Source organism: Pantherophis guttatus, chromosome 3 (genome assembly GCF_059756535.1).
Source record: "Pantherophis guttatus breed Tessera chromosome 3, ASM5975653v1, whole genome shotgun sequence".
Taxonomy (NCBI): Eukaryota; Metazoa; Chordata; class Lepidosauria; order Squamata; family Colubridae; genus Pantherophis; species Pantherophis guttatus.
In genome coordinates this window covers 213,250,117-213,265,181 of record NC_142065.1, presented here as the reverse complement: position 1 = coordinate 213,265,181, position 15,065 = coordinate 213,250,117, and the positions used below count along the sequence as shown (strand labels likewise).

Below are 15,065 nucleotides of genomic sequence, written 5' to 3'. Positions count from 1 at the left end.
GGTTAGGACCTTTGTGGCTCTTTGAGGCTCTTTGAGAGCATATGCACCAAGACAAATTCCTTGTGCGTCCAATCACACTTTGCCAATAAAAAATTCTATGCCATGCCATGCCATGCCATGCTAGGTTGCCAACCCCTGGTATAGTGCAATATTAATGCAATATCAGAGGTTTTTAATTCAATTGCATAGAATGTGAAGGATGTGTGTTTTTGGTTTTATTTTTTTAAGTGTAATGTGTTCTGTCCCCGTCTCCACACACACAAACACAGCCAGCCGAGGGTTAAGAAAGCACTTGGCACGCACACAAGTTGTTATCTAAAACTTGGCAGCTATACGAGCATCGACTGCCAAGGGCTTTACTTCATCAGATAAACAGAAAATACATACAAATTGCAAATAGTCCAGTTCAAAACAAGGAACCTTTGGCAGATTTAGGTGTTGTTCAAGTGACTACCCAGAGTTAGTTTTTTGTCCGCCACAGAGTCTTAAACGGCCACCACCCTCTCTTATATAGTCTCTGGGGTGTGGTCCAGTGACTCAGTTATAATCCCTGGCATGCCTCCTTAACTGCTGCAACTGTTTATCACGCCTTCGTTGGCGTGGATCCAGGAACGACAGATCGCCTCCCTCGCTCTCATCGGAGACACCTGGCTCCTGGCTAATCTCCTCTTCCTCAGCCGGCACTTGAGGCAGTGCCAGAGAGGAGGGGCCTGGAGAGGGAGGCATGGCCGACTCCTCTTCTTCATGTTCGGAGCCTTCTTCCTCCGATGAGATAGGCTCGGAGGGCGGGGCCACAACAGTAATGTACACTGAAAACGGCATTTAATTTCGTTGTACGAGGTGCAGTGACAATAAAGTAAAGATCCCCCTTCTTCGTCTCTTTCCAGCTGGCCCTGAGGACGGGGAACGAGAAGGAGGAAGGGGAGACGGCCGACACGGTGGGCTGTTGCTCTTTGCGAGTAGAACACATCGCTCTGCACTCACGGCGGGGAGGCAAGGAGAACGTGGTGGAGTTTGACTTCCTGGGCAAAGACTGCATCCGTTACTACAACGAGGTGTCCGTGGAGAAGCAGGTGAGCCAGGAGGGGGCCCGATCCAACTGAGCGCTTCCAAAGAGCATAGCTTCCCTAGAGCTTAGGCTGACCTTTGCCAGTCTGGGATCTGGTAATATGGAAATTGTAGTTCCAAAATACCTGGAAGAACCCCATTCTCTGGGAAAATCGCCAGCAGGATCAGCCCATCAGTGGAAGGACTTGTCTTCAGAAGTTGTGGGTGCTCCATTACTGGAAGTTTTTTAAAAAGGGATAGGCCGCTACTTACCTGGAATTGTTCTGCCCCAGTTCCGGATCCAAAGGAGTGTGATACACACACAGCTCCAAAAACTCTGTTTAATACAAACAGACCCCTTTCAAAATGCAGGCTTTCAGTGCAAATGTCCTTATCAGCCTGCTATGAATTACAGAGAATAAACAAAGTCCAACAAGGATTGGCAACCAGCCCAGAAACCACGATGTAACAAGAAACTCACTCTCAAAATGCTCTGCATAGTAATTAAACGTTGTTTCCAGCAACGTTTGCTATCTGTGTGTGAACTTAAATAGGCTAAGGGAGTGGCCAATTATCCTCAAGCCCTACTCTCGAGGAGACCTCCTCCTCCTGAGTAGCCACTCCTGCCTTTTAGCAGCCCTGCGTGCCCGAGCATTGAGGAGAGGCTCCTCCACTTCACTCTCTTCACTTGAAGGAGCCTCTGGAGGTTCTGAAGGCCCTGGCTGAGTCTCTGCCTCTGGCACCACATCCACTTCAGCCTCCTTGTTGTCTGACTCGAGCTGGCGGGCCACAACAGGAATGGTGTAGGGCAGTGATGGCTAATCTTTTTGTTGTTGTGTGCCGAAAGCGTGTGTGTGTGTGCGAACCGGTAATGCAATGCACATGCGACTCCCCGCTCTCCTCCTGCGCATGCGTGCGTGAGTCCCCGTGCTCCCCCCGCCCCCCCGCGCATGCACGCCGTTTCATAATTAGGATTTTAATTATCTGTTTCCCCCCTCTCCCTCTCCTTGGTTGTTCAGGGTATCTGGAATGGAATTTCTTTATCCGCTTAGCTGCTCTAACCTTATTCGTAGCTACGCATTGTGCCTCCGTAAGAGAGTATCCTTTCCACCTTACTCGATATTGCAGCTTTCCTCTACAACAGTGTTTCTCAACCTTGGCAACTTGAAGATGAGTGGACTTCAACTCCCAGAATTCCCCAGCCAGCTATGCTGGCTGGGGAATTCTGAGAGTTGAAGTCCACTCATCTTCAAGTTGCCAAGGTTGAGAAACACTGCTCTACAATATCTAGACTCCAAAGTTGAAGATCTCTTCCCCAGAAGATACATGCCTGTTTCTTCTGGGGCCTCCATCTTGTGGTTGCCGCAAGATGGAACTGATCTGCACTTCGTCCATTTTCTGAATTCACTGTTCCAACATCTGCCCTTGGTTTGACTTTCAGCCAGGTGGCCTCCAACAGTCGATGATCTTGGATCTCCTTCCCTCTTACCCCAAGTCTCTCTCCACAGTGACACAGTGTCACTGTGTCCACAATGTCCACAGTGGTGTTTTAGATGCTGTGAATTCTTTGAGGGCCTTACTGTGAGATCTGTCTTTGCTGTAGGTCTTCAAGAACTTGCAGTTGTTCATGGAGGAGAAAGAACCCGGAGACAACCTCTTCGATAAGCTTTCTGTAAGTGCATGTTGACTTGTCAGAATTGTTGCAGCACATCCGACCAGCACACTAAACGAACTTCAGCAGGATTCAAATTTTACATATAAGAAACTTCTTTATATACAATATTCAGCATACAAAATCAGGAACACAGGAGCAATATTCATAGAAGCAAGTCGTTACAGAGTAGAGAGAGATACACAGAGGCTAATATATTATACAGAGGCCGCCATTACAGAGGCCAAACCAACTCTTACATACAGTTCAGCAAGTCTTAAGCCACGCCCAGGCTCCAGACTGTCTCTTATGGCCCCATACAAACAAATACTCTGTTTCAGTTTCCAAACAGTCCCCATTGGCTGACCTGTTGCCTATTCCAGTCTATGAATATTCACACTCTGACATGCCTTTCTTGAATTTTGCACTGCTGGCTGGCTTCCTTATTTTCCTACTGAGAGTACATTTGTATTCTCTTACTTCATTAGGTTTGAGGGAGAGGGAATCCAAGACATGATGACGTGAAATTATTTGATGGCTCAGTTTGCTTAAGCAAGTGGGGATCTAACTCAGAGTCACAAAAGTTTTTTTTTTTTTTCCAAGAGGCAAGTGGACTTCCTTGTTTTTTTCTTTGAAGACATTTCGCTGTTGACCCAAGAAGCTTCTTCAGCTCTGACTGGATGGTGGAGACTGGAGATTAATGGGGATGTAGTGTATATAGTTTGGGGTTCTGCAGTGGAAGAAGATAAAGATTCAACATAACTATTTGAATAGGTTTTTTTTTTTTTTTTGAATATCGTCCATTTGCATTTCAATTCCAAGTCTCATAATCTCCTAGTCCAGGGGTCTCCAAACTTTAAGACTTCTGGACTTTAACTCCTAGAATTCCCCAGCCAGCCATTCCAAGTCTTAATGTTGCCAAGTTTGGAGACCCCCTGTCCTAGTCCATATGGCAGAAGTAGCTTACATTACCACCACAAAACTCTTTAGTAAGCTTTCTCTTGGGTTAAAAATGATGGGAAGTGGATTAATGCCAATCCCACAGCTACCTTTTAGGGAGAAAGGATTTATTTTTGAGTTGCATGAAAGATAGGGGTATTCCTGAGTTAAATTCCTACCTGTGCCTTCCTGAAATTGAAGAACTGAGAGCTCTTACCTGGCCCACTATTTTTCCTGCTCCTCTTCTCTAACTTTACTCCCCACTTGCCTTTCCAGACAACAATGCTGAACAAACATCTCCAGGACCTGATGGATGGGTTGACAGCGAAAGTCTTCCGGACTTACAATGCATCCATCACGCTGCAGGAACAGCTCGAAGCGCTGACCAATGGTAAATCAAATTGACACACCACCTTCTAAACCGTTCAGCTTTGGGGCGTCTGTTAATCCTAGCAGAATTTTTCAGCACCTCTGGAGAACTTTTGATGGGGCATATTTTGGGGATGGAGCAGACAAATGGACTCACATCCAAGTGGTAACGAGGTGGCTCAGTGGCTTAATGATGCTGGAGATCTTCTCTGCTCCAGCCGTTTGAGGCCTAGCACTGCGTGATGAGGTGAACTCCCATCACTCAGCTTCAGCTTCTCTCCACCTAGCAGTTCGAGAGCATGTTCTATGCGAATAGATAAATAGGTACCACTTCGGTGGGAAGACCAGTTGGTGCTCTGTGCAGGCAGTCAGATTCACATACCAGCTCTGAACCTTCCCGGTTGCGACGCCCATTTTTGAGGTGGTTCCGGTGGAGGGCGGTGGCCTAGGATAATGTTACGGGAAGAGCCACTTGTCTTTCTGGTGCGAAGCCAGCTTGCCTACCTGTGGCGCAGTAAGGGACGTAGACTTGTAGAAATTTCAGCTACATCCTAATCAGTTCATTGGCACTTGGTCTTCCTCTGATGCTAAGAGGAAGGGGATTGGGAGAGACATGAAACTTTCTCTTGTGAAGGACACTGTCAGTTTGATGACACTGATTACAATTAATCACGGGTTGCCTCCAGAAGTTGTGGGAGCTCCATCACTGGAGACTTTTAAGAAGAGATTGGTCATGCATTTGTCCAGGATGGTATAGGTCCTCCTGCTTGAGCTGGGGGTTGGACTAGAAGATCTCCAAGGTCCCTTCAACTCTGTTATTCTGATGATCTTGAGCTAATTTCCCACATATTGCACCCACAGAGAAGGACAGCCTGGCTGCTAAGCTCCTCTCCTACAACCGAGCCAACCGAGCAGTGGCCGTTTTGTGCAACCATCAGCGGGCAACTCCAAAGACCTACGAGAAGTCCATGAAGAACCTCCAGGCAAAGGTGAGACAGTAATAAAAGAGGAGATGGAGACACGCGTGCATTTTGCTGGAGACTTCCGGGTGATTAATTTTGTGGCCGGTGTTAAGAAAGAAAAGATTTCTTTGCTAACTTACAATTGCTGGCAACCTGCAGTGTTGGGATCATGGCCTTCTAGGAGAGGGTTTTGGAGCTGATCCAGTGTTGGACAGCAGGAATGAAGAGAAGACAAGAACTTGACAGCAGGAACGAAGGGACCACCTTGATTTCCTGCATAGAATTTTCTTGAATCTGAAGGTGAGAAGGATCCATGGAGATCTTCTAGTCCCGTGATGGCGAATCCATGGCACGTGTGCCCATAGTGGCACACGAAGCCATGTTGCCCAGCTCGCACGGCCTTGCCTGTTTGTCTTCTGGGTTTCTGGCGTGCATGTGCAGGTGACTATGAGCTCACGCGACAGTGCTGAAAACAGGTGTGTGAATGCACACCGGCCAGCTGATTGTCGGGTGCACATACATGCCAGAATCCGGAAGTTCAGCTTTTCCGGAGCGCGATCCCTTCGTGTGTGTGGCAGTGCCGAAAACCGGCCTACGCATGCATGCTGGCCAGCTGATCGTCGGGCGTGCATGTGCGCTAATGGAGCGTGGCCCTGATGAGTGTGTGCGCGTACGTTCGACATTTCCACACTCAGTGCCGAAAAGGTTCACCATCACTGTTCTTGTCCAAACATCTGCCTGGGCAGGAATCTTCAGACCATCCTACACAATCTTTGCTCGAAAAATACAGATGGTCGAATTCTGGCCCCAATTGTGGTCATAAGTCAAGGACTAGGAATGTACCAGGAATGGAGACCTCGCATCTCCACCAGGCAGGCCGAGCCAATGATGTATAGCCGTTGAGGTCAGGAAATTCCTTACTTTCAGTTCAAAACTCCCTCTGAGATATTTCTACTCACTGGTTCTTCTCCTGCCCTTGGGCATTAGGAGATGAGTGGGGTCCTTCCTGAGCTTGGTTGATTTTCTTGCAGGTGTTTTGTTACCAAACTAGGTAACATCATCAGTGCTAGGAGGAAGGGGGGTTGCAGGGAGGAGGAGGAGGAGGAGACTTGTGAAGTCTTTGGTGCTTTCTAAGCTTGGTTGTTTTCCTGCAGATGTTTCATTACCAAACTAGGTAACATTGTCAGTGCTAGAAGGGAAGGAGGTTTGTGAAGAGGAGGATGATGATGACAATAAGGACGACAACTTGGGGTCTTTGATACTCTCTGAGTTTGGTTCTTTGCTTGCAGATACTTCATTTACCCAACTGGGGAACATCATCAGTGCTACGGACACCATCATTAACCCTGATGATGTTCCCTAGCTGGGTCATGAAACGTCTGCAAGAAAACCAACAAGTTCAGAGAGCACCAAGGACGCTACCATTCAACCCTGAGCTACAGAAGGTTGAATTGTCTCTTCTGTTGATTATTAGGAGAATAAATCCTCACACTCTTCCCTGGAGTAGCCCTTCACGTATTAGGAAGACACCTGGGTCGTATTATCATGTGTGGTGGAAGTGCACAGAAGCCAAAAAATACTGGACAAAAATACATACTTGGTTGGAGAAGATGATACAACAACATACTGATTTGTAACCCGAAATATTTTTGTTGGGGATTTTATCAGAAACTTATAGTAAAGAGAATGTATATTTGATTATCCAGGTAATAATGCAGCTAGAATTGTATTTGCAGAAAATTGGAAAAGTGAAGAGATTCCTACGGATGAGAATGTGATTAGGAAAATATTAGAATGTGCAGAAGTGAATAGGTTAACACTTGCAATAAAAGAGAAGGAACAAACTGAATATTATAATGTATGGGAACTATTTTACCGATGGCTAGAGAATAAATATGAAAATTAAGAAATAAAAGTAGATTAGTGAAATATAGAAAATGTATTAATAGAATTAAATAAGTAGAGAATTGTTATAGTATTAGATATGCTATGTGTATCGGTATTTAGAGTAGACGAATAATGAATATGGCTGTAAATTTTAATTGTTATTGCACAAGACATTTGTAACCAGATGACACACTGTTTAATGGAAGATGGATTGTTTGTATTAAAATAAAATTAAAAATTAAGAAAAAAAGTTTTAGGAAGGCTGTTTACAAGTTTCTCCTTAGATTTTGCTTTTGGTATATAAAAAGGCACCTGGTTCCTTGAAGTGTCCTAGCCTCTCACTGTCTGTGTTGCACTTCTCTGCACTATCCGATGACGCCGTAATCCTCGGAGTAGGAGAAGAGGGCTCCGTTTGGACTTACTCATCTTGTGTTTCCAGATAGGCGCCAGAAAGGATCAGCTGGCCGATGCAAAAGTGGGGCTGAGAAAGGCCAGGACGGAACACAAATGCAAGAAGGAGGCGAAATCAAAAGCGTGAGTGAAAATCTTGGTTCTTTTTTAGGCCTGGGGTGTTTAATCTCAGCGATGGCCGTCCCGCTTTATTCTCATTGAAAGGCATGTAGATATACGTCCCGTGTGAGCTGGTTCAGTCTAGTGGTGAAAGCACTAGGCTAGAAACCAGGAGATGTGAGTTCTAGTCCTGCCTTAGGCATGAAAGATGGCTGGATGACTTTGGGCCAATCACCAGGAGACAGTGAGTTCTAGTTTCACCTTAGCCATGAAAGGCAGGTGGGTGACTCTGGACTAATCACCAGGAGAGAGGGGGTTCTAGTCCTGCCTTAGGCATGAAAACCGGCTGGATGACACAGTCACCAGGAGATGGTGAGTTCTAGTCCTGCTTTAGGCATGAAAACTGGCTGGGTGATTTTGGACCAATCACCAGGAGGCAATGAGTTCTAATCCCACTTTAGGCATGAAAGCTGACTGGGTGACTTTGGACCAATCACTGGGAGGCAGTGAGTTCTAGTCCTGCTTTAGGCATGAAAGCTGACTGGGTGACTTTGGACCAATCACCGGGAGGCAGTGAGTTCTAGTCCCACCTTAGGCATAAAAGCTGACTGGGTGACTTTGGACCAATCACCGGGAGGCAGTGAGTTCTAGTCCCACCTTAGGCATGAAAGCTGACTGGGTGACTTTGGACCAATCACCGGGAGGCAGTGAGTTCTAGTCCCACCTTAGGCATGAAAGCTGACTGGGTGACTTTGGACCAATCACCGGGAGGCAGTGAGTTCTAGTCCCACCTTAGGCATGAAAGCTGACTGGGTGACTTTGGACCAATCACCGGGAGGCAGTGAGTTCTAGTCCCACCTTAGGCATGAAAGCTGACTGGGTGACTTTGGACCAATCACCGGGAGGCAGTGAGTTCTAGTCCCACCTTAGGCATGAAAGCTGACTGGGTGACTTTGGACCAATCACCGGGAGGCAGTGAGTTCTAGTCCCACCTTAGGCATGAAAGCTGACTGGGTGACTTTGGGCCAATCACCAGAAGATGGTGAGTTCTTGTTCCACCTTAGACATAAAATCTGGCTGCATAACTTTGAGCCAGTCATTCTCTCTTAGCCGACAGAGTCCAACTCGAGCAACAAGCCAGTCAGTCAATTCTTGTCACAATCATAAGTGGATCAATACTCCTTTGATCCAACAAAAAGCAAACACTGCAATCAGGGTGGATAAAAATCAATGATTTTTTTTAAAAAATCAAAAAAATCAGATTTTTTTTATTTAAATCGGATTTTTTTATTTAAATCAGATTTTTTTGATTTTTATTGAATTTATTTTAATAAAAAACTTTTGGGGTAAAAATCTATTGTAAGATAGTTTTCTGTTTAAGATACATAAATAATTTAGTTTATTCAGCATGAAATGGAGCTTAGTTGTGTAGCAGGAGGCTGTATATTCTGCAACACTGGGACTACCGGTGAGTCAACAGTGGGTCAAAGGAGTAGCAGAGATGACAGTTGCTCTTTAAAAATTACGATTTAAATCGAGTTGATTTAAATCAAGTCTTTTTACGAGTGATTTAAATCATGATTTAAATCGACTCGATTTAAATCAAATCCACCCTGACTGCAATAGTGGGGGGAAAGGATAGGGGGAAAAATAGATGTATATGCATGTATTTGTGGGAATGCTGACTTTGAGCCTCAAAGTATTAAAATATAATTATAAAATAATTCCCCATGTTGGCTGCGGAATGCTGGAGCTTGAAACCCATCCACCTTGAAGCGGCCAAAAAACACTTTTATAGGCGACGTCTCTGTTTTGAAACAGGGCCGTAGAAAAGAAAAAGAAACTGGTGAAGAAGATCGAAGAACAGCTGGTGAAGCTGAAATTCCAGGCTACCGACAAGGAGGAAAACAAGGAGATCGCTTTGGGCACCTCTAAGTTGAATTACCTGGACCCCCGCATCACCGTGGCCTGGTGGGTGACGGGCAGCTAGACGGGGGTTTTAGAGGGAGGATGAAGGACAGGAATTTGTAGGAGAAGGAATGGCAGAATCTGGGGGCAGAGTCAAGATAGGATTCAGCCTGGAATCCCTACATAGTCACAAACGAAGTCCAATCTCCCTTGAATTCCTTTATACCAGGCTAGGTAACCTCATCAAAGCAGTAGATTTAGTTTCAGTCTCCTGCATTGATGACGTTAGTTGGTCTACTAATGAAACATCTCAACAAAAACAATGAAGTTTGAAGAACATCAAGAATAGCAATAGCACTTAGACTTATATACCGCTTCACAGTGCTTTTACAGCCCTCTCTAAGCGGTTTACAGAGTCACCCCAACAATCTGGGTTCTCATTTTACCAACCTTGGAAGGATGGAAGGCTGAGTCAACCTTGAGCCTGGTGGGATTTGAACTGGCAAATTGCAGTCAGCCGGCAGTCAGCAGAAGTAGCCTGCAGTACTGCAGTCTTAATCACTGCGCCACCAAGAAGTTCAACCCTAAGCTTCATATACTCTCAACTTTTGGAGGCTGCAGATGATGTTATCTAACACGTTTTGATAAGACACAGCTTTCTGCTAGAGAGAATTAGCTACCATAACATTTCTTGGTTACTATATAATCCAGGGATGTCAGACTCGAGGTCTGGAGGCTGGATCTGTCCTGCGGGGCGCTTACATCTGTCCTGCGGGGCTGCCCTGGAAACAGCAAAGGACTGGCCTGTGATGCCTCTGTCAGTGAAAATGGAGGCCGTCGCAGCCAAAAACGGAGCCTGCCAGGGCCACAAGCAGCTCTCCCAAGCTCTGTTTTTGCTGGCAGAGGGTTTCAGGTGGTCGTCACAGCCAAAAACGGAGCTTGGGAGCCCGTTTTCACTGGCAGAGTACTCAAGCCACCACAGTCGCCCCAACATGAGTGATGTTGAGTTGGCCACGCCCCCCCTGGCCAGCACCCCCTGCCCCCCCCAAGGTCAAACACAACCCTGATGCAGCCCTCAATGAAATTGAGTTTGACACCCCTGATATAACCTAAGAAATGGTGGGACAAGTGCAAAAGATTTGTGGGATTTGGTCTATCTACATAGGAGAATGAGTGGCAGCATCCAGGGGTGGAGTCAAAAGGGGAATCAGCCTAGAATCCCTATGTAGCCACAAACAAAATCCAACCTCCCTTGAATTCAGTTAAACCTTATCTAAATCCTACCAATCCTGACCGAACTGGAGTCCTGCTTAAAATAGAAGTGCCCGTCTTGCCGTTGATCCCGTTAATGGTCCTTTAGTTGCTGCCTCCAGTTCTGCTTTGATGCTGATGTGTGTCCTTCCTTCTCTTTCTGCATTCCTTGACTAGGTGCAAACGGTTTGACGTGCCCATCGAGAAGGTTTACAGCAAAACTCAGCGCGAGAAGTTTGCGTGGGCCATTGCGATGGCGGATGAAGATTTTGTATTCTAAAGAGATCTAGGCTACTCCCGGCTTGTTGTGGGTCACTCGTTGGCATGTTTTGTGTGCCTTTGCTAGCACGGAGGGCCGTTTTGCACACAAAATACACACCTAAAGGAGAATGGAGAGCCTATTGTTTCTCTTTTTGTGTAAAATGGGAGGCCACCCTGTTCTATTTATTTATGAGTAGTATTCTCCATCTTGGTCTGAGGATGCTGGATGACTTAGAAGAAGAACAGTTCTGGAACAGGATTGGGCAGAGTTCTCCTGGCCTTCTCATCTAGGTTTCTCAGGGATGGTTGTAGTATGAGGAGATCCAATTGTCTTGAACTGAACCCTTCAGTTTCTTTCTCCAAGACTTTTAGGAAAAGCTACTTCTGAATGGAAAGCTAGGTTGGATAATGTCGTGTTGCAAAACTCGACTTCTTGAGTTCTTCTTCACTGTTGTTCAATGAAGGCCAAGTTCTTGATGCCCTTGAGATATGGTGGACCACCAACGCAAAAGACAGGAGCTAAAGATCCTTGGAACAATTTGTTATATCTAGGGGATCTCCAGTTCAGGGAAAATGTGTCACCATCATGTTCCCTTGGCCCATTCAATGTTGTCTTCTAATACTTTGAGGAGATATATGGAACCAAGGAAGAAAAGAGACTTTCATATGCCATTTGGTGCATTTTCTAACTTTTCTCCTTCTTGGATGCTCCTCACCACCTGAATTCCTCACCCTTTATGGAGGAATTTCAAACATTAGGTAGAACCAGGCGAGTGCCTTCCTTTGGGAGAGAAGACACAGATGGAGATCCCTTCATCCTTAACTGGACTGTGGTCAAGATGTCGTCAGAGGTGCCTTCAAAAATCTGGATCAGAAGAAATGGGTAACTCAAGACTGTTCCTGCACACGGTTTTGACACACTCGCTAATGAGAAGTTGAATTTGTCACCAAGTATTTGTCGTAGTAATTGTGCAAAAGTTATCCCAGTCAAGAAAGATCTGCAGATGTTACCGCGAAGAACGTCTTGGCGGTAAACATCTACAATCCATAGCCAGTTTATGATGGTTTGGTTTAGTAAACAATGGAGCAAATGCTAGACTTCAAAACCAATGAGGGACGCAACGTTTACACCAGGGTTAGGCAACTACGACCCTTTTACCTCAGCATGGCTCAGGAATTCTGGGAGTTGAAGTCCACAAATCATAAAGGGGCCATAATTGCTCACCCGTGGTCTAGACTGCCAACATATTGAGTGATTAATTCCAGAGTGTTTTTCTGGAGCCATTAATAGATGGAAGAACCTCAGTTCCTTGCAGAAATTAATATTCTGGATCATCTAATGAGTGCAGGTTGCTAATCTTCCCCCCCCCAAAATGATGGCAGAGGTAATTCTAGGGTTAAAATGTTTGTTTCAATGCCACAGACTAAACATTCATCGGTTTTACTCGTGGGCACACACAAACCCTATTTCAATTCTATTTCCTTAAACAACTCAGCCCTTGAGGTTGGTGCCACCAGTGAGGAAGAGTATTCTTAGATCTAATCATTTCTAGAGTCACCTTCAGGTTTATTAGATGTTTTTCCTGAGAACAAGTTAATTGGCATTCATTAAAATAATATCCTGTTTCCCCCAAAATAAAACATCCCCTGATAATAAGCCCAATTGGGCTTTTGAGCGCATGGCAATAAGGCCAAGTGCTTATTTCAGAATTTTAAAAAAATATAAGACAGGGTCTTATTTTCGGGGAAACACGGTATTTGTTCTGTAAGAAATGGGCTGATAATAAAAATGGAAAGAATTCGATACAGAATCAATTTGTTTACCTGGTAAAGCGTAAGGGGAAAAATATCAACCTTTTCTAGTTCAGTGGCTGTCCAAGCCATCATAGGAATGAATGCTGCTATTTGTGGATGATGGGCACTTGTATCCAAGACAGGAGGGGGTGTCACTTTGGGAATAGCATAGTTAAGAGTTTTAAGTGCCAGCTTTGTTTGGGATTTTGGCTGAATGCACCAGACTCCAGTAAAGGAATCGGCTAAGAGGTTTGCTCATTAAAATAAAATTTTGCACAGTTCAATATTTGAATATCTTCTTTCTATCACTCTGTGAAGCAAGCAGTGTGAAATGTTTCAGACCACGGAATTTGCGCTTTTGCCCATAGAACTAATATGTCGGAATATTTTCATATGAAATTGCCACTACAATAATTTCATCATCATGTATATTGATTTCTGTTCTTGATACAACGGGAATAACAAAAAAAAAAGAAAAAAAAAAGAAGAGAAGATTGATTTCTGTTCTAATATACGTCACGCATTCATGTAAGTTGACAGAAACATGTTGCAATAATAACTCTTTGCTGCTGCTATTTTCCCAGAAACTCTGTTCAGGTGGTTTTACTCGATCCCAATTCTAGGGCCTTTATTTTTATTTTTTTTATTTATTTTGGTTTTTAAAGAAATGTACACTGTCCCTGGACAGTTTTTTTAGACTGTGTCTTTCTTTTGGCTTGTTCAACAGAGGATCTATCTAGAAATGTATTTTCTGAGCTCGATCGCAGGAGAAAGAGTTTTTCCTTGGATTGCCCCGTTTTTCTAATTTTTTTGCGACCAATTAAAATGGTGTTTGAAAAGATTCGGGTGGTTTCTTAGTTTCTTCTTGATGTGATGCAGCCTCTCGCCACACGAGGGCGTGCGTCTTTGCAGCGTCTGAGGTTGTTCGGTCACATTCACGGACAAAGATGCACAGATGTGGAAAATAAAAATCTGTGATTCTTTTATCAGAGCCTGCGAAGGGACTCTCATGCTCTGCCTGTCAGCCACCTGATTGTGTGAACTTGCCCAATATGGTGGCAAGAATGCAAGAAAACGGAAGGAAGGAAGGAGAAATGGTTTTTCATTTTTCATGTTTTCCTGTATTCAAATTACGTTTATACTTTTACCTGTTATCTTATATATGCTTGACAAATAAACTTACGATTATAATTATAAGGGAAGGAAGGATAAATGGTGAGAGAAAAGGGAAGGGAAGGGACAAAAGAAAGAAGTGGGAGGGAAGGAAGAAGGAAAGGAAGGATAAATGGTGAGGGTGAAGGGAAGGGAAGGAACAGGAAGAGGAAGGGAGGAAGGAAGCGAAGGAAGGATGAAGGAGGTCGAATTTAAGGGGGGAGAAAAGGAAGGGAGGAAAGGGAAGGAAAGGGAGGGAGGGAGGTCGAGTGAGGAAGGAAGGAAAATAGGAAGAAGGGTGGAAGGAAAGGGAAGGAAGAAGATGGGGAGGGAGGAAGATGGGAGGGAAGGAAGGATAAATGGTGAGAGAAAAGGAAAGGGAAGGGACAAAAGAAAAGTGGGAGGGAAGGAAGAAGGAAAGGAAGGAAGGATAAATGGTGAGGGTGAAAGGAAGAGAAGGGAAGGAACAACAGGAAGAGGGACGGAGGAAGGAAGGAAGCAAAGGAAGGATGAGGGAGGTCTGGAATTTAAGGGGGGAGAAAAGGAAGGGAGGAAAGGGAAGGAAAAGGAGGAAGGGAGGTCGAGTTTGAGGAAGGAAGGAAAATAGGAAGAAGGGTGGAAGGAAGGGAAGAAGGGAGGGAAGGAAGGATAAGTGAGGGAAAGGGAACAACAGGAAGAAAGGGAGAGGAAGGGAGAAAGGAAGAATGGAAGCAAAAGAAAGGGAAGGAAGGGTGAGGTCTGGAATTTAAGAGAAAGGAAGAGAAGAAAGGGAAGGAAGTCGAACTTAAGAGGAAGGGAGGGAGGGGAAGAAAGGAAGAAGGAAGGAAGAAAAGGAACAAAGGAAGGGGAAAGAAGAATGAAAACTACTCAAATAACCAAATAGACGGTATATAATGTTATGAAAAGTACCAACTCTTGATTTACAACCATTCATTTCATGACTGAAGTTACAACTTATAAGGGGCCTGGTGGCGCAGCAGACTAATAGCCTGTTATTAACAGTCAGCTGCCTGCAATTACTGCAAGTTCGAATCTCACCAGGCTCAAGGTTGACTCAGCCTTCCATCCTTTCTAAGGTAGGTAAAAATGAGGACCCAGTTTGTGGGGGCAATAAGCTGACTTTGTATAAATATACAAAAGGATGAAGGCTATTGCTTAACACATTGTAAGCCGCCCTGAGTCTCCGGAGAAGGGCGGCATATAAATCAAATTAAAAAGAAAAGAAAAGAAAAAACATTCCTCGCACTTAACAACTGTCCCAGCAATTCCACAGTTGCACAATCAGCCTTCAGGTGCTTGGCAACCAGCATCTATTTATGGTAGAGTAATTTTGG

At 44.8% G+C, this 15,065-nt stretch overlaps 1 protein-coding gene across 2 annotated transcripts in view; it reads left to right on the top strand.

The window, feature by feature from the left end:
- TOP1MT (DNA topoisomerase I mitochondrial) overlaps window positions 1–10,914 on the top strand; it is a 35,695-nt gene extending 24,781 nt beyond the window's left edge. For both annotated transcript variants that reach the window (XM_060681789.2, XM_060681790.2), the window contains 7 exons: window positions 888–1,073; window positions 2,651–2,719; window positions 3,914–4,028; window positions 4,868–4,995; window positions 7,295–7,389; window positions 9,187–9,336; window positions 10,702–10,914. In XM_060681789.2, coding sequence (XP_060537772.2) covers window positions 888–1,073; window positions 2,651–2,719; window positions 3,914–4,028; window positions 4,868–4,995; window positions 7,295–7,389; window positions 9,187–9,336; window positions 10,702–10,804 — 846 coding nt within the window. In that variant the 3' untranslated portion in view covers window positions 10,805–10,914. The remainder of the gene's footprint in view (window positions 1–887; window positions 1,074–2,650; window positions 2,720–3,913; window positions 4,029–4,867; window positions 4,996–7,294; window positions 7,390–9,186; window positions 9,337–10,701) is intronic.
- Window positions 10,915–15,065: the final 4,151 nt, after the last annotated feature.